General features: G+C 52.3%; 1 protein-coding gene across 3 annotated transcripts in view; it reads right to left on the bottom strand.

Annotated features, from left to right (window-relative positions):
• The window catches only part of BCAS4 (breast carcinoma amplified sequence 4), an 84,858-nt gene that overhangs the window by 32,300 nt on the left and 38,233 nt on the right, over window positions 1-14,325 (bottom strand). The window contains exons 4-5 of one of the 3 annotated variants that reach the window (XM_021920932.2): window positions 4,771-4,905; window positions 2,455-2,864 (exon numbers count right to left, since the gene is read on the bottom strand). The exons of 1 other annotated variant lie outside the window; for it this stretch is intronic. In XM_021920932.2, coding sequence (XP_021776624.1) covers window positions 2,838-2,864; window positions 4,771-4,905 — 162 coding nt within the window. In that variant the 3' untranslated portion in view covers window positions 2,455-2,837. Of the gene's footprint in view, window positions 1-2,454; window positions 2,865-4,770; window positions 4,906-14,325 lie in introns of those variants that run through there. One more of the 3 variants, XM_003904614.4, reaches the window with a different exon arrangement.

Below are 14,325 nucleotides of genomic sequence, written 5' to 3'. Positions count from 1 at the left end.
TCTAGTAAATTAGAGATGCGGTCTCCCCATGTTGTTCCCAGCTCAAGTGATCCTCCCGCCCTGGCCTCCCAGAGTGCTGGGATTATGGGTGGAAGCCACTGTGCCTGGCTAAGAGACTTGCCCATGGTCACACAGCTAAGACATGTCACAGAAGGGGCTTAGCTACAATGAAAGAGAGGTGCAATTTTTATTAAAACCTCACAATGTTATAACGACCAATATAAAAGCATAACTGAAAACTTTTCATTTGTACAGAACAGCATGAAAATGTGGACTTTTGTACCACGAAATACATATGTCGTAGCACGGCCCTGCGTACATTTTGGTGGCTGGGCGCCAAGGGCCTGGGGCACAGGCTGGCTCCGTCTGTGGAGCAAATGCCTCTTTCTCAGGCAGCTCAAAGGCGGGGCTGAGAGGCCAGGCTCCAGTTGGAAAGCTGGCTGAGGGGAACACTAGTATCCTCAGGTCACTTCCTGCACCAGACCCCTCGGGCCAGCCCAGGCCACAGGCCATGTCCACGCCGGCACCAAGTCACCCGGGCAGCGGGCAGCCTGCCCTCTCTGGGGGCTGGGCCTCTGGCGAGTGGTGTGGCTCCCCACAGGGGCAGAACCCCATGCCAGCATTCCTGTGGGGCCACCCAATATCCCTGTCTCACCTCAGCCCTCTCCACTCCATGGACGCTTTGGAGACAGCACGGGTGGGTGAGGAACAGACAGCCCAGGGGCGCCACACGGCCAGGTCACCCTGAGTGGCTGCTGTGTCTGGATGGTCACTGTTCGGGCCACCCGGGGTTGGGGGAGGCCTCAAACACCTGCCTCGGGGGAGCAGTGGGGGAGGTACCACGAGAGAAACCAAAGCTCTCCGAGCCCCTGGCTGCCTGGGCCCCTCGGGCCTACACTGGGCATTGGAACAGGCCCCGGGAGAAGGGCTTGGTGGAGATCCAAGCCCTTGGTGGAGGCTGGAATGTCAGCCTCTGAGGGTGATGGCCGTTCAGGGTCACAGAAAGGAGGTGTCCACCCTGGGGGAGGAGGCACTGAGGGGAACTGACTAGAGACGGCACAGAATCCCAGTTTTGAAAGAATCAAGATGGAGGACACTGAGAAGGCCTGGGCGCCCTACAAGGACTCCCACCTCCCAGAGAGCAGGTCTGGGGGTCAGGGAGGGCACTGAATGGGCCAACGGGGTGCAGGGCACCAACTCTGGGCCCAGACATCACAAGTTCAAATCCCAGCTCCACCACTTCCTGCGTGGGGCAACCCTCAGTGACTCAGTTTCCTCATCTGTAAAACAGGAACAATGACCACACCCTCTTCACAGGGTGGGGTGTGAGGCGACTGCAGAGTCGGCCCCAGCAGCAACAGTGATGGTCATCATTCTGGAAGGGCCCCTCCAGCTCACACACTAGAGCAGCCACAGCCCTGGAGCCTTCAGGTCTGCACACGCATGCGCACACTTGGCTGCACCGCCTCCCCCAGACAAAGCCCTTGTGGGGCCAAGAACAACACACCGGGGTTGCTGAATGACTCACCCACCCCTGGCCAGGACGCGCTTCCTGGAACAAGTTACCACAGGTAGGTCTAGGGGGCTCTCCAAGGCTTAGCAAGGCCCAGTGTGGCAGAGAGGAGAGGGTGCAGGTCCCAGCATGCCCCAGCCACACCCCGGGGGGGATGCCACATCCCTGCAGCAGGGGTGGTGGGGGGACCTCAGTTTCAGAGCTCCACAGGCCTGGATTCCAAACCCAGCAGTGACCCTGGGTAGGTGATTCTCCGTCTCCAAGCCTCAGTCTCTGCCTCTGTAAATGGGAACACTAGCACCAACCTCATGGGGATGACTGCCGACTGCAAGAAGTGTATTAAATGATAGGCAGGACCTACTGTTATGATACTTGGGTCCTAACAGGACATGGACAGCCAAGGTCCTTTCTGCCCCGATGTGTCTTTAAAAAAAAAAAAAAAAATTTTTTTTAAATTTTCAGAGAGGGTCTTGTTCTGTTGTCCAGGCTAGAGTGTAGTGGCATGATCAAGGTCCATTGCAGCCTCAAACTCCTAGGCTCAAGTGATCCTCCTACCTCAGCCTCCTGAGTAGCTAGGGCCACAGGTGCACGCCATCACACTTGGATAATTTCTTGTAGAGATGAGGTCTTGCTTTGTTGCCCAGGCTGATCTTGAACTCAAGCAATCCTCCCACCTTGGCCCCCCAAAGTGGTGGGATTATGGCCATGAGCTACCACATCTGGCCCCAATGTGCTTTTTTTTTGTGAGACAGGGTCTCACTCTGTTACCTAGGCTGAGTGCAGTCATGCGATCTCGGCTCACCGAAACCTCCACCTCCCAGGCTAGGTTCAAGTGATCCACCCACTCAGCTTCCCGAGTAACTGAGACCACAGGCATGCGCCACCATGCCCAGCTAACTTTTCTATTTTTTGTAGAAATGGGGTTTTGCCATGTTGCCCAGTCTGGTCTCGAACTCCTGGGCTCAAGTGAACCACCTGCCTTGGCCTCCCAAAGTGCTGGTATTATAGGCATAAGTCACCGTGCCCAGCCCCAAATGTGCTTTTAAAGCCATCAGTGGGAAAAGTCACTCAGGAATGGTCACTGTAAGTTGAGGGAGAGGACAAAGGATGCAGCTCATGACTTCATTGTCTTTGGAAAGCAAAGAGATGGAGTTTGTCTGAAGAGGGGCAATCCCAGAGGGCTTCTCACAGGAGGTGTCTTTAACCTGGGCTCTGAAAGATCAAGAGGAGTTCCTAGACCATGAAATCTGAGAGGCCGCTGTCCAGCTGTTACAAGCTTGGGCAAACCATTCATCTGGAAGCAGGCAGGTGAGTAGCACGTGCCTCAGGCAGGTACAATGAGGCCAGGAGCCTGTGACGGGAAAGCACGTGCCCTATCAGCATTTCAAGTCGCACTGTTTAAATATATCGCCTGGCCAAATAGAATGAGTTGACATGGGCCAAATTCTGCCCACGGGCAGAACCCTGACACTTTCTGAATTTTCATTTCCTCACCTGTTAAATGGAGATACTATTAATACCCAGCACACAAGATGGCTGGGAAAGGTAAATGAATCACTGCATATAAAACGCCTAATGCAGAGCCTGGAACCTGGTTAGCACTCAACAAGGCCAGGCATGGTAGCTCATGCCTGTAATCTCAGCACTTTGGGAAGTCAAGGCAGGAGGATCACTGAAGTCCAAGAGATGGAGACCAGTCTGGGCAGCAAAGCGAGCCTCTGTCTCTATAAAAATAAAAATTAGCCGCCGGGCGCGGTGGCTCACGCCTGTAATCCCAACACTTTGGGAGGCCGAGATGGGCGGATCACGAGGTCAGGAGATCGAGACCATCCTGGCTAACACGGTGAAACTCCGTCTCTACTAAAATACAAAAAAAAAAAAAAAATTAGCTGAGCGTGGTGGCGGCCTGTAGTCCCAGCTACTCGGGAGGCTGAGGCAGGAGAATGGCGTGAACCTGGGAGGCGGAGCTTGCAGTGAGCCGAGATGGTGCCACTGCACTCCAGCCTGGGCAACAGAGCGAGACTCCGTCTCAAAAAAAAAAAAAGAAAAGAAAAATAAAATAAAAAATTAGCCAGGTGTGGTAGTGCATGCCTGCAGCCCCAGCTACTTGGGAGGCCAAGGTGGGAGGATCACTTGAGCCCAGGAGTTCCAGGCTGCGATGAGTTAGGATCACGCCTGTATTCCAGCCTGGGTGACAGAGTGAGATCCTATCTCAAAAACAAAAAGCACTCACTAGTTGGGCTGTTGTGATGAAGTAGAGATAAGGTGTGGACAGGCAGGAACAGTGGAGACAGGGCAGTAGAGGGGATACCTGCAGGCAGAGCCCAAGGAGCCACAAGAGGCCCCACTAGGTGACACCTTTCCTGTGAAGGGCAAGTCACCAGAAACAGGCACTCCAGGACCTGACCTCAGACAAGTCCCCTAATCTCCTTCCCTGAGCCTCCATCTTCTCAACTATAAAATGAGGGTGATTAGCCAGGCATGGTGGCCCATGCCTGTAATCCCAGCACTTTGGGAGGCCAAGGCAGGTGGATTACTTCAATTCAGTACTTCAAGACCAGCCTGGCCAACATGGTGAAACCCCATCTCTACTAAAAATACAAAAATTAGCTGAGCATGGTGGCACACACCTGTAATCCCAGCTACTTGGGAGGCTGAGGTAGGAGAATCACTTGAACCCAGGAGGCGAAGGTTGCAGTGAGCTGAGATCACGCCACTGCACTCCAGCCTGGGTGACAGAGTGAGACCCCATTTCAAAAGAAAACAAAAAGGACACATGATCCTTCCTTCCTTGCGGGGCCATGGAGAGGATCCCAGGACGACAGAGGAGAGATGAGGAAGAGAACGGCCTTTGCAGGCCATAAACCCATCCCCCTTCCCCTGCTCCTTGAGGCTGACTCCTGCCTCAGGAAGGGGAACCTGGCCAGAATTCTGGATGTCATCTTGGTCACTGTCCCTAAGTGTGCAAGGATGGGCAGGAGGATGGGAGCTGTTTCTGCTCACCACAGTAACCTCAGATGGCACTCAGCAAACAGTAGGTGCCCAATAAATGGTGGATGAGCACACAAACCATCGCAGCCCGGGGCTCACAGGGGACAGAGAAAGGCTGAGGTGTCTGGCCGCCTGTACCCGTTTCCTGTCTGCAGAAGTGAAATGTGCCCCCTGAACTTGGCTTCCTGCGCGCTCCTCCCCATGCTGGGGTCTGCGGAGGGAAGGGGGAGCAGCCCTCCCCTCACTTCTTGGGTCAGGATACTCACGTTCCTGAAGGAGGGGAGCCCTGCGGATCCCAGCCACCTCCGCAGGGCCTGCGGGAAGGCCCCATGGTCCCGCTCAGCCTGAAGCACGTCCGCTTCCAGGAAGGCGACATGGTGTCCAACCATCTTGACGAAGGCCTGAGAGACACGGAGAGGCCATGATGCCACATCTGTGCAGGCTGGAGCCCATTCCTGGCCACACTCCCTAGGCCGGTGGGGACTCCAGGCCTTTCATCACTACGACCAGCCTCCCTCCAACAGGGCTCCCCACAAGGTGGCAGGGCCTGCTTCGCTGGAGGGACACCTGCAGAAACCCTGACAACGGTCACAACTCCCGCTGGTGGCCTCTTGCCTTCTCCCCATAGGGACGCTGTTCTTAGCCTCCATTTTACAGGGGAGGGAAATCAAGGCTCAGAGAGGCTGGGTCACCTGCTCAAAGTCATGAAGCCAGGAAGTGCCGGGGGCCGGGGGGGCGGCAGGGTCTCAGGGCACATTCATCAGATTTCAAAGCCTTTTTTGTTCAAAGTTGATTTTATAGAAATAGCCCAAATGCTTATTTATTTGTACTTTTCATCTATGTTAAGGACACACAAACGCTCATTTTAATAGTGGATGTGCTGTATATTCGAACTCAGAAGCCACCAAGGGCCTAGCAGGAAACAAGCAGGTAAAGGGGGCCTAATGGGAAGCAGGGTCAACCAAAAAGCTAAGTCCAGGCCCACAGGAACCACTCAGCTCCAGGCCTCAAGTGCAGAGCTGCCAGTTTCAAGAATAAAGGGCACAGTGGTTCACACCTGTAATCTCAGCACTTTGGGAGGCTAAGGTGGGTAGATCACCTGAGGTCAGGAGTTCAAGACCAGCCTTGAGATCTGGAGTTTGAGATGCCTGGCTAATTTTTCAATTTTTTTGTAGAGATACGGTTTTACCACGTTGCCTAGGCTGGTCTTAAATTCCTGGCCTCAAGTGACCCTCCCTGGCTTCAGCTTCCCAAAGTATTGAGATTACAGGCATAAGGTACCATGCCCAGCCAGAATTCTTTTTTTTTGTTTATTTTAATTTATTTTTTTGAGACGGAGTTTCACTCTTGTCACCCAGGCTGGAGTGCAATGGCGTGATCTCAGCTCACTGCAACCTCCACCTTCCAGGTTCAAGTGATTCTCCTGTCTCAGTCTCCCAAGTAGTTGGGATTACAGGCACCTGCCACCATGCCCAGCTACTTTTTATATTTTTAGCAGCCTGTCGCCCAGGCTGGAGTGCAATAGCATGATCTTGGCTCGCTGCAACCTCTGCCTCCAGATTCAAGCAATTCTCCTGCCTCAGCCTCCCAAGTAGCTGGGATTACAGGTGAGCACCACCATGTCCAGCTAATTTTGTATTTTTAGTAGAGACAGGGTTTCTCCATGTTGGTCAGGCTGATCTCAAACTCCAGATCTCAGGTGATTCGCCCACCTCGGCCTCCCAAAGTTCTGGGATTACAGGCGTGAGCCACTGCACCCCGTCTTATGTTGTATTTTTAATAAAGATGGCGTTTCACCATGTTGGCCAGGCTGGTCTCGAACTCCTGACCCCAGGTGTTCTGCCTGACTCAGCCTCCTAAAGTGCTGGGATTACAGGCGTGAGCCACTGTGCTCAGTCTGTCTTTCAGGCTTCCATCTAACTGTCCCTGAGCACCTGATGTCATACAGCCCCGGCAGGTACTCTAGAGCCACCCAGATTCCTGGTCTTCACAGCCCTCATTGCCCTCTGAAATTCTTATCTATTCACAGTCCACGCCTTTAGGATGTGGGTTCTAAAACAGAAGCTGCTGAGTCAGCACTGCTCACAGGCCAAGACCAGAACCTGGTCCAGGAGACAGGGCCCATATGGATGGTGGATGCATAAATGCACACGTGCATGAATGAATGAGTGAATGAGTGAGTGTATCCTTAGCAAAACGACATTGAGTGAACCCAAGATGGAGGCTTCTCTTGTGCTGCTGCCGCCCTGGGGCTCTGGCTGCAGCAGGGCTGAAAGGCTGAATCAGCCACGTCGTGTGTGTGTGTGTGTGTGTATGTGCAGATGTGTGCATGTATGTGTGTGTGTGTATAGAGGTGGGTGGCTGGGAAATGGGCCAGGAAGCATCTGACAAGGGCTCCAGCCTCAGAGGCCTGGCTCAGCCCGCACATATGGTTGTAAAACTCAGAAGAAAGTCCCGACTCCCCTTCCTCCAGCCGATTCCAATTTTGTGCTCCCTGGGTTAATACCAATCTGGTGGAGAGTGTGAGGCGAAGCTGAGGAATGTGCGCTCGCGACGTCTGAACTGTCTCCAAAATGCCTGCCAGTGAGGCCAGCCCGGCCAAGCCACAGCCAGAGAGGCGGAAACCTGGGCTAGGGCAGCCCCGACTGCGGGGAGAGGAGACGCGCATGTCCACCCACACAGCCAGGCTGTGGTGGCTGCAGGTGAGCGAGAGGGCTCACCGCTAATCTTAGCCACCCTGAGGGCTGGGTGCAGGGAGCACAATTGATTTCTGCATATTTTCCTCTTCAATAAAGACACGCTACTTTTATAATCAGTTGAGAGGGAGGGAAGGAGGAAAGCCTCATTGTTTAAAAATATATTGGCAAGTATTGAGGAATTTGAACACTTTCATCCCCCCTGGACACAGGGGTCTTGCCATGTTGCCCAGGCTGATCTCGAACTCCTAGGCTCAAGTGATCCTCCCACTTCGGCCTCCCAAAGTGCTGGGATTACAGGCCGAGCCACTATGCCTGGAGAATTTGAACATTTCCACCAAAGAGTTCCCAGCTTCAGAGCATGATTCCTGTACAGAAAGGTGTGTTGACATCCAGCAGGGGGGAACATAAACTTTGCAACCCCAGTTCTACCACTTCCCACCTGTGTGAACTCAGGAGCGTCACTTCTCATCTCTGTGCCTCAGCGGCTTTTTCTGTAAAATGAGACTAATAGCAGGACCTTGCTCCTGGGGTTGCTGTGGAGTTGAAGTGAGTTCTTATGTGTAAAGCACTCATAGTGCCTCGCCTGTAGTAGGTACTCAAAAATATTAGTTTTTGTTGGCTGGGCAAAGTGGCTCATGCCTGTAATCTTGGCACTTTGAGAGGCCAAAGTGGGCAGACTGCTTGACCCAGGAGTTCAAGATGAGCCTGAGCAACACGGCAAAACTCCATCTCTACAGAAAATACAAAAAATTGTGGCAGGGCGCAGTGGCTCACGCCTGTAATCCCAGCACTTTGGGAGGCTGAGGCGGGCGGATCACAAGGTCAGGAGATCGAGACCACGGTGAAACTCCGTCTCTACTAAAAAAGTACAAAAAATTAGCCGGGCACGGTGGCAGGTGCCTGTAATCCAAGCTACTCGGGAGGCTGAGGCAGGAGAATGTCGTGAACCTGGGAGGCGGAGCTTGCAGTGAGCCGAGACTGTGCCACTGCACTCCAGCCTGGGCGACTGAGCAAGACTCCGTCTCAAAAAAAAAAAAAAAATTAGCTGGGTGTGGTGGTGCACGCCTGTAGTCCCAAGCTATTCGGGAGGCTGAGGTGGGAGGATCGGTTGAGGCCAGGAAGCGTGACTGCACCACTGCACTCCAGCCTGGATGACAGAGCGAGAACTTGTCTCAAAAAAAAAACAAAGTTAGTTTTTATTAATACAACTGATAAAGGGTCAAGTTCTGGCCTAAGAGGTCACCTCGTGGTTTCCAAGCTCTCACCTGGCAGGTCACACTGATTCTGAGGGCAGGGTGGACTTGCAGTCTGTGGAAGCCACTGACACTCTAGTTACCCCAGGACCTCCCCTTGGCAGGGCAGAGCAGTCATTGTTCCATCCTGGACAGATTCTCCCTCTCTCAGCCTTGTGGACCACTACAACCACCATAATAGTTTGTCCTTGCGGAGCATCTGCAAGATGGCAGGTGCTGGTCTCGTTTAATCCTCACAATGACTCTGAGGGGTGGACGGCACATTCCCTTCCAGGAGATGGGGGTCTTCCTTGCCACTGACTCCAAAGGGGCAGATCAGAGCCCCAGCTCTCTGGTTCTGGAGTCCACCTGCCCCATACAATGTCAGGTTCTCAGCAGGTCCCTCAGTTTTATTGTTTGATGGCACACACTTGAGCTAATAGGAAATACATCATCAGCCGGGCACGATGGTTCACGCCTGTAATCCCAGCACTTTGGGAGGCTGAGGCGGGCAGATCATGAGGTCAGGAGTTCAGGACCAGCCTGACCAACATGGTGAAACCCCATCTCTACTAAAACTACAAAAATTAGCTGTGCGTGGTGGCATACGCCTGTAGTCCCAGCTACTTGGGAGGCTGAGGCAGGAAAATCACTTGAACCCGGGAGGCAGAGGTTGCAGTGAGCTGAGATCGTGCCATTGCACTCCAGCTTGGGTGACAGAGCGAGACTCTGTCTCCAAAAAAAAAAAAAAAAAAAAAAGGAAAAGAAATACATCATCTCCCACTTGACCTTAAAAATCCACAGCCCTCTTGGAACCTCCCTTAGGACTCCCCCCTTTTAACGGAGCATCAGTTACAGAGAAATCTCTCTCTACTCTAAAGAAAGCAGATGTGCAGGGGTGTTGACAGGAGGTGAGTGCCACTCAGCCTCAATTGGTGAGACTCTAGGGCAGAGCGTGGTCTGTGACAGCCGGGAGATTCACGCCCCACGGTGGTGACAGTTGCTTCTCAGCTGTTCCCAGAAAAGAATGGGGAGAGCTTGGGGTTGGTCTTCTAACACCTGGTCCCTCAGCAGTTCTGGCTCCTGTTGGCATCTGAGTTTGCAATCTCCATCTAAATCTTATAGTAGGCCAGGCGCGGTGGCTCATGACTGTAATACCAGCACTTTAGGAGGCTGAGGCGGGCGGATCACGAGGTCAGGAGATCGAGACCATCCAACATGGTGAAACCGCGTCCCTACTAAAAATACAAAAAATTAGCTGGGCGTGGTGGCAGGCGCCTGTAGTCCCAGCTACTCGGGAGGCTGAGGCAGAAGAATTGCTTGAACCCGGGAGGCAGAGGTTGCAGTGAGCTGAGATTGCACCACTGCACTCCAGCCTGGCGACACAGAGAGACTCCGTCTCAAAAAAAAAAAAAAAAAATTGTAGTAGTTGCGTGGGTGGAAGTTCAAAATGGTGTAGTCACTTTGGAAAATTGTTTGAAACTTCCTAAAACGAGTGGAGTTCAAAATGTTGTAGTCACTTCGGAAAATTGTTTGAAACTTCCTAAAATGAGTTTCCATAGCTCTCCTAAAAAGACCTGCCAATAATTCCACTCCTAGGTATCTACCCAAAAGAAATGAAAACATATGTCACACAAAAACTTGTACGCAAACGTTCATAGCAGCATTATTCACGACAGCCGTAAAGTGGAAAGCACCCGACTGTGCACCAGCTAGTGCATGGACAAATGAAGTACGGTCCAGCCATATACCAAAAGGTGATTCAACCACAGAAGGAATGAGGTCCTGGCACATGCTACAACATAGATGAACCCTGAAACCTTTATGGCAAGTGAAAGTAGCCAAGCCCAAAAGGCCATATATGGTATGATTCCATTAGCACGAAATGTCCAGCATAGGCAAATCCAGAGACAGAAAGTAGAAGAGTGGTTGCCAGAGTCGGGGGCTGGGGAATGGTTGCCAGTAGGCATGAGGTACCTTTTGGGAAAATGTTCTGGAATGAGATAGTGCTTATTGTTGTATCACCTGGTAAATATACCCCACACCTCCAAATGGTATACTTTAAGAATAATCGGCTGGGCATGGTGGCTCATGCCTGTAATCCCAGCACTTTGGGAGGCCAAGGCGGGTAGATCACTTGAGGTCAGGAGTTCGAGACTAGCCTGGTCAACATGGTGAAACCCCATCTCTACTAAAAATACAAAAATTAGCCAGGTGTGGTGGGCATTCCTGTAATCCCAGCTACTCAGGAGGCTGAGGCAGAAGAATCACTCAAATCCGGGAGGCAGAGGTTGCAGTGAGCCAAGATCCCACCACTGCACTCGAGCCTGGGCAACAGAGCGAGACTCCGTCTCAAAAAAAAAAAAAAAAAGAAGAAGTTCGAGACCAGCCTGGGCAGCAACTTAGTGAGCCTCAGTCTCTACAATGAATGAATGAATGAATGAACGAATGAATGAATGAATGAAAAAAAGAATAATCAATGTCAACTTTCCTGTTGGTGGGGAGTGGGGATTACAGCAGCTGCAATCCCTCTGATGGGTCCTGTCATTCTAAGGACAGGGTCCAAACTCCAGGCCTTGGCCCTACCCTGTGGGCTACATCCCTCTCTCTAGTCTCATCCCTGACCTTGAGCTCCTCCCGGGCCCCAGGTGTCTGAGAAGCTGCCTTTTCCCGCCCCTGGACCTTTCTTTGCACAAGCTGCTCCCTCCCCAGGTTTTCTGCACCCAATCTCAGGCCTTAGGGTCCAGGTCACACACTTGGGAAGCCCCCTCTGTTCCAGCTCTGGCCAGGACCCCTTGGTGTGTGCTCTTGAGGCCGACCCGCCCCACCCAGCCTGCTTCCCTGTCTAATGCTCCTCCAGGACCACCCACAGGGAACCAGACATCTCCCCTGGGTCGTATGCCCAGCACCCATCTCTGAGAAGCCCACCGTGCAGCAAATGTTTGTTGAATACAACAAGGATTTGGGTGCAAGCACCTCACCGTCACTCCCATTTTATGGGGAAATGAGGCTGGGAATTTTCTGGGGGTCACACGCTAGGAGACAGCAGCACTAGGACGTGAATCCCGGCTGTGCGGCTCTAGATCAGCGCTTCCAAACAGCAGGGACCTTGCCCCCCGGGGACATTTGGCCACATGTTTGGTTGTCAGGCTGGGGAGTGGGGTTGGAGGAATGCTAATAGTATCTTGGGAGTGGAGGCCAGAGAGGCAACTTACAATACCCAGAACAACCCCACAACAGAGAATTTTCCAGGGCAGCAGCACTGGGGCTGAGAAGCCCTGCTCTGGGGTGTGCGTTCCTAACCACTAGGCTGTCCGGACTCTTCAGCGGCTTCCTCCTCCTCAGGATAAAGGCCAAAGTCCTGACCTCCGACGGCAAGGGTTGGACAACCTGGCTGCTGCCGCCAGTTTCTGTGGCCCCACTGGGGTCTGATTCCCCTTTGCCCCCAATACCTGGCCTCCCAAGATCCTTCCAACACCCAAATCTCCTCCCTGCTCAGAGCCAAGATCCCGCCTGGAGCCCCTGCCTGAGCTGCACCCACCTGACACAGTTCCCACAGTTCCTCCACCCACCTAACACAGTTCCTTCCACTCCTTCTCCAGGGTCCTGTAGATCCCATGCCTCAGTCGCTGCTTCCCTTCACAGCACTTGCCTAATGAAAGCAAATCCTGGCCAAGTGTGAGCAGCAGAACAATGGCTCCCAAAGATGTCCACATCCTAGTCCCAGAACCTGTGAATATGTCACCTTCCTTGGCAAAAGGGATCCTGCAGGTGTGATTAAGTTAAGGATCTTGGAATAGGAGGTCACTGTGGATCATCCAGGTAGGCCCAACGTAATCTCAAGGGTCCTTACAAGAGGGAGGCAGGAGGGCCAGCAACAGAGAGACAGGAAGATGTCACTCCATGGGCTTTGAAGCGGGAGGCAGGGGCCACGAGCTAAGGAATGCAGGCAGTGCTAGAATCTGGAAAAGGCAGGAAAAAAGGCAAGGAAAGGCGAAGATTCTCCCCAGAGCCTCCTGAAGGGGCCAACCTGCCACCACCTTGACTTTAGCCCCATAAGGCACATTTTGGGCTTCTGACTTCCAGAACTATAAGATAATAAATGTGTGTCGTGGACGAGTGCAGTGGCTCATGCCTGTAATCCCAGCACTTTGGGAGGCTGAGGCGGGCAGATCCTTTGAGGTCGGGAGTTCAAGAGCAGCCTAGCCAACATGGCAAAACCTTGTCTCTACTGAAAAAACAAAAATTAGCTGGACGTGGTGGCAGGCGCCTGTAATCCCAGTTACTTGGGAGGCTGAGGCAGGAGAATCACTCGAACCCAGGAGGCAGAGGTTGCAGAGAGCCAAGATCATACCACTGCACTCCAGCTGGGGCTACAGAGTGAGACTCCATCTCAAAAAAAAAAAAAAAAAAAGGTGTTGTTTTCTTTTCTTCTTCTTTTTTTAAAATTGGGCAGCCTCCTGAGCCAGGGTGGGCTCAGAGAGGCTCCTGTGTGTTGTTTTAAGCCACTAAGTTCATGGTAATTTCTCCCAGCAGCGATAGGAGGCTGATGTGGTAATACCCTGCTGAGGGTCTCTCCTGGCCGGCCCTCAGTCAACGTCAATGGACTGAATGCTCAGAAAGGAATGGTCCTGATAGCTGGGTTGGCCCAGGCCAGGCGAGAACCAAGCTGCAAGTCTTCACATTTTCTTTCCTCCTTCAAACGTGTGGAATAAAATTCAAATGAATCAGCTATTCCAAGGGCAAAGTTTTAATTATATTCCTGCTTCATTCTCTGCTGACAAGAATGTTAATTCTCTGCTAACTCGGTGCTGACAGCCACGCCTGCTCCCTCCCTCTGCAGCTTGGGAGGGGCTCACATTCCCTCTGGCCAGGTGACTATGACACAGCCGCAAGGTCCTCTCAGCCTCCCAGTCCTCTGCTGTGCACGGAGCCAGGGTCCCAAGCCTAGGGCCCCAGGTGGATGAAGAGCGTCTGGACCGGTACATATGAGCTGGAGTCCTGGCTTGATGTAACTAGTAGTGTGACCCCAGAGAAGTGGCTGACCTTGCAAAGCTTATGCTCCTCTTCCAGGAGATGGGGGCAGTGAGAGGACTGACTCTGCAGTGCAGCAAGGAGGAAATGAGATGCCATGCATCTTAGCCAGGCAAGTAAAAGATGGGTGAGCTACGTCAGTGGTAAGGCAAGAGGGCATGGTGAGGACTGTGGAAAACTGGAGAGCCCATGCCCTTCTGGGGAGCAGCAGCCACCAGCTCCATCCATTTTTTTTTTTTTTTCAGACAGTCTTGCTCTGTTGCCCAGGCTGGAGTGCAGTGGTGCGATCTTGGCTCACTGCAACCTCTGCCTCCCAGGTTCAAGTGATTCTTGTGCCTCAGCCTCCTCAGTGTGTGCCACCACACGCAGTTGATTTTCATACTTTTAGTAGAGACAGGGTTTCACCAGGTTGGCCAGGGTGGTTTCAAACTCTTGGCCTCCATTGATTCACCCGCCTCAGCCTCCCAAAGTGCTAGGATTACAGGCGTGAGCCACCACGCCCAGCCTCCATCCATTCTTGCAAGAACACTGCAAGAGTGCAACCCAGGGCCTGGAAATGTTCTCGCTCTCAATTTGGGTTATCATCACATGATGTCGGTATATGTAAAAATTCACTAAATTACATACTTAGATGTGTATACATTATATATTTATGCCTTGAAACATAAACAGATTAAAGTATTTAAGGAAATGTGGGCCCAGGGTTATCAAAGTTTCTGAATTTTCAAAAGCTTAAAGTGCAGATTTTTATATAAAGTACCCTGATTTTAAATGTTGGAAACAAATTCTTTTTTTTCTTTTTGAGACTGGATCTTGCTCTATCGCCCAGCCTGGAGTACAGTGGCACAATCAAGGC

The sequence above is a fragment of the Papio anubis genome, chromosome 16, assembly GCF_008728515.1.
Source record: "Papio anubis isolate 15944 chromosome 16, Panubis1.0, whole genome shotgun sequence".
Taxonomy (NCBI): domain Eukaryota; kingdom Metazoa; phylum Chordata; class Mammalia; order Primates; family Cercopithecidae; genus Papio; species Papio anubis.
The sequence above is the reverse complement of the archived record's forward strand: the minus strand, read 5'-3'. Positions and strand labels throughout refer to the sequence as shown.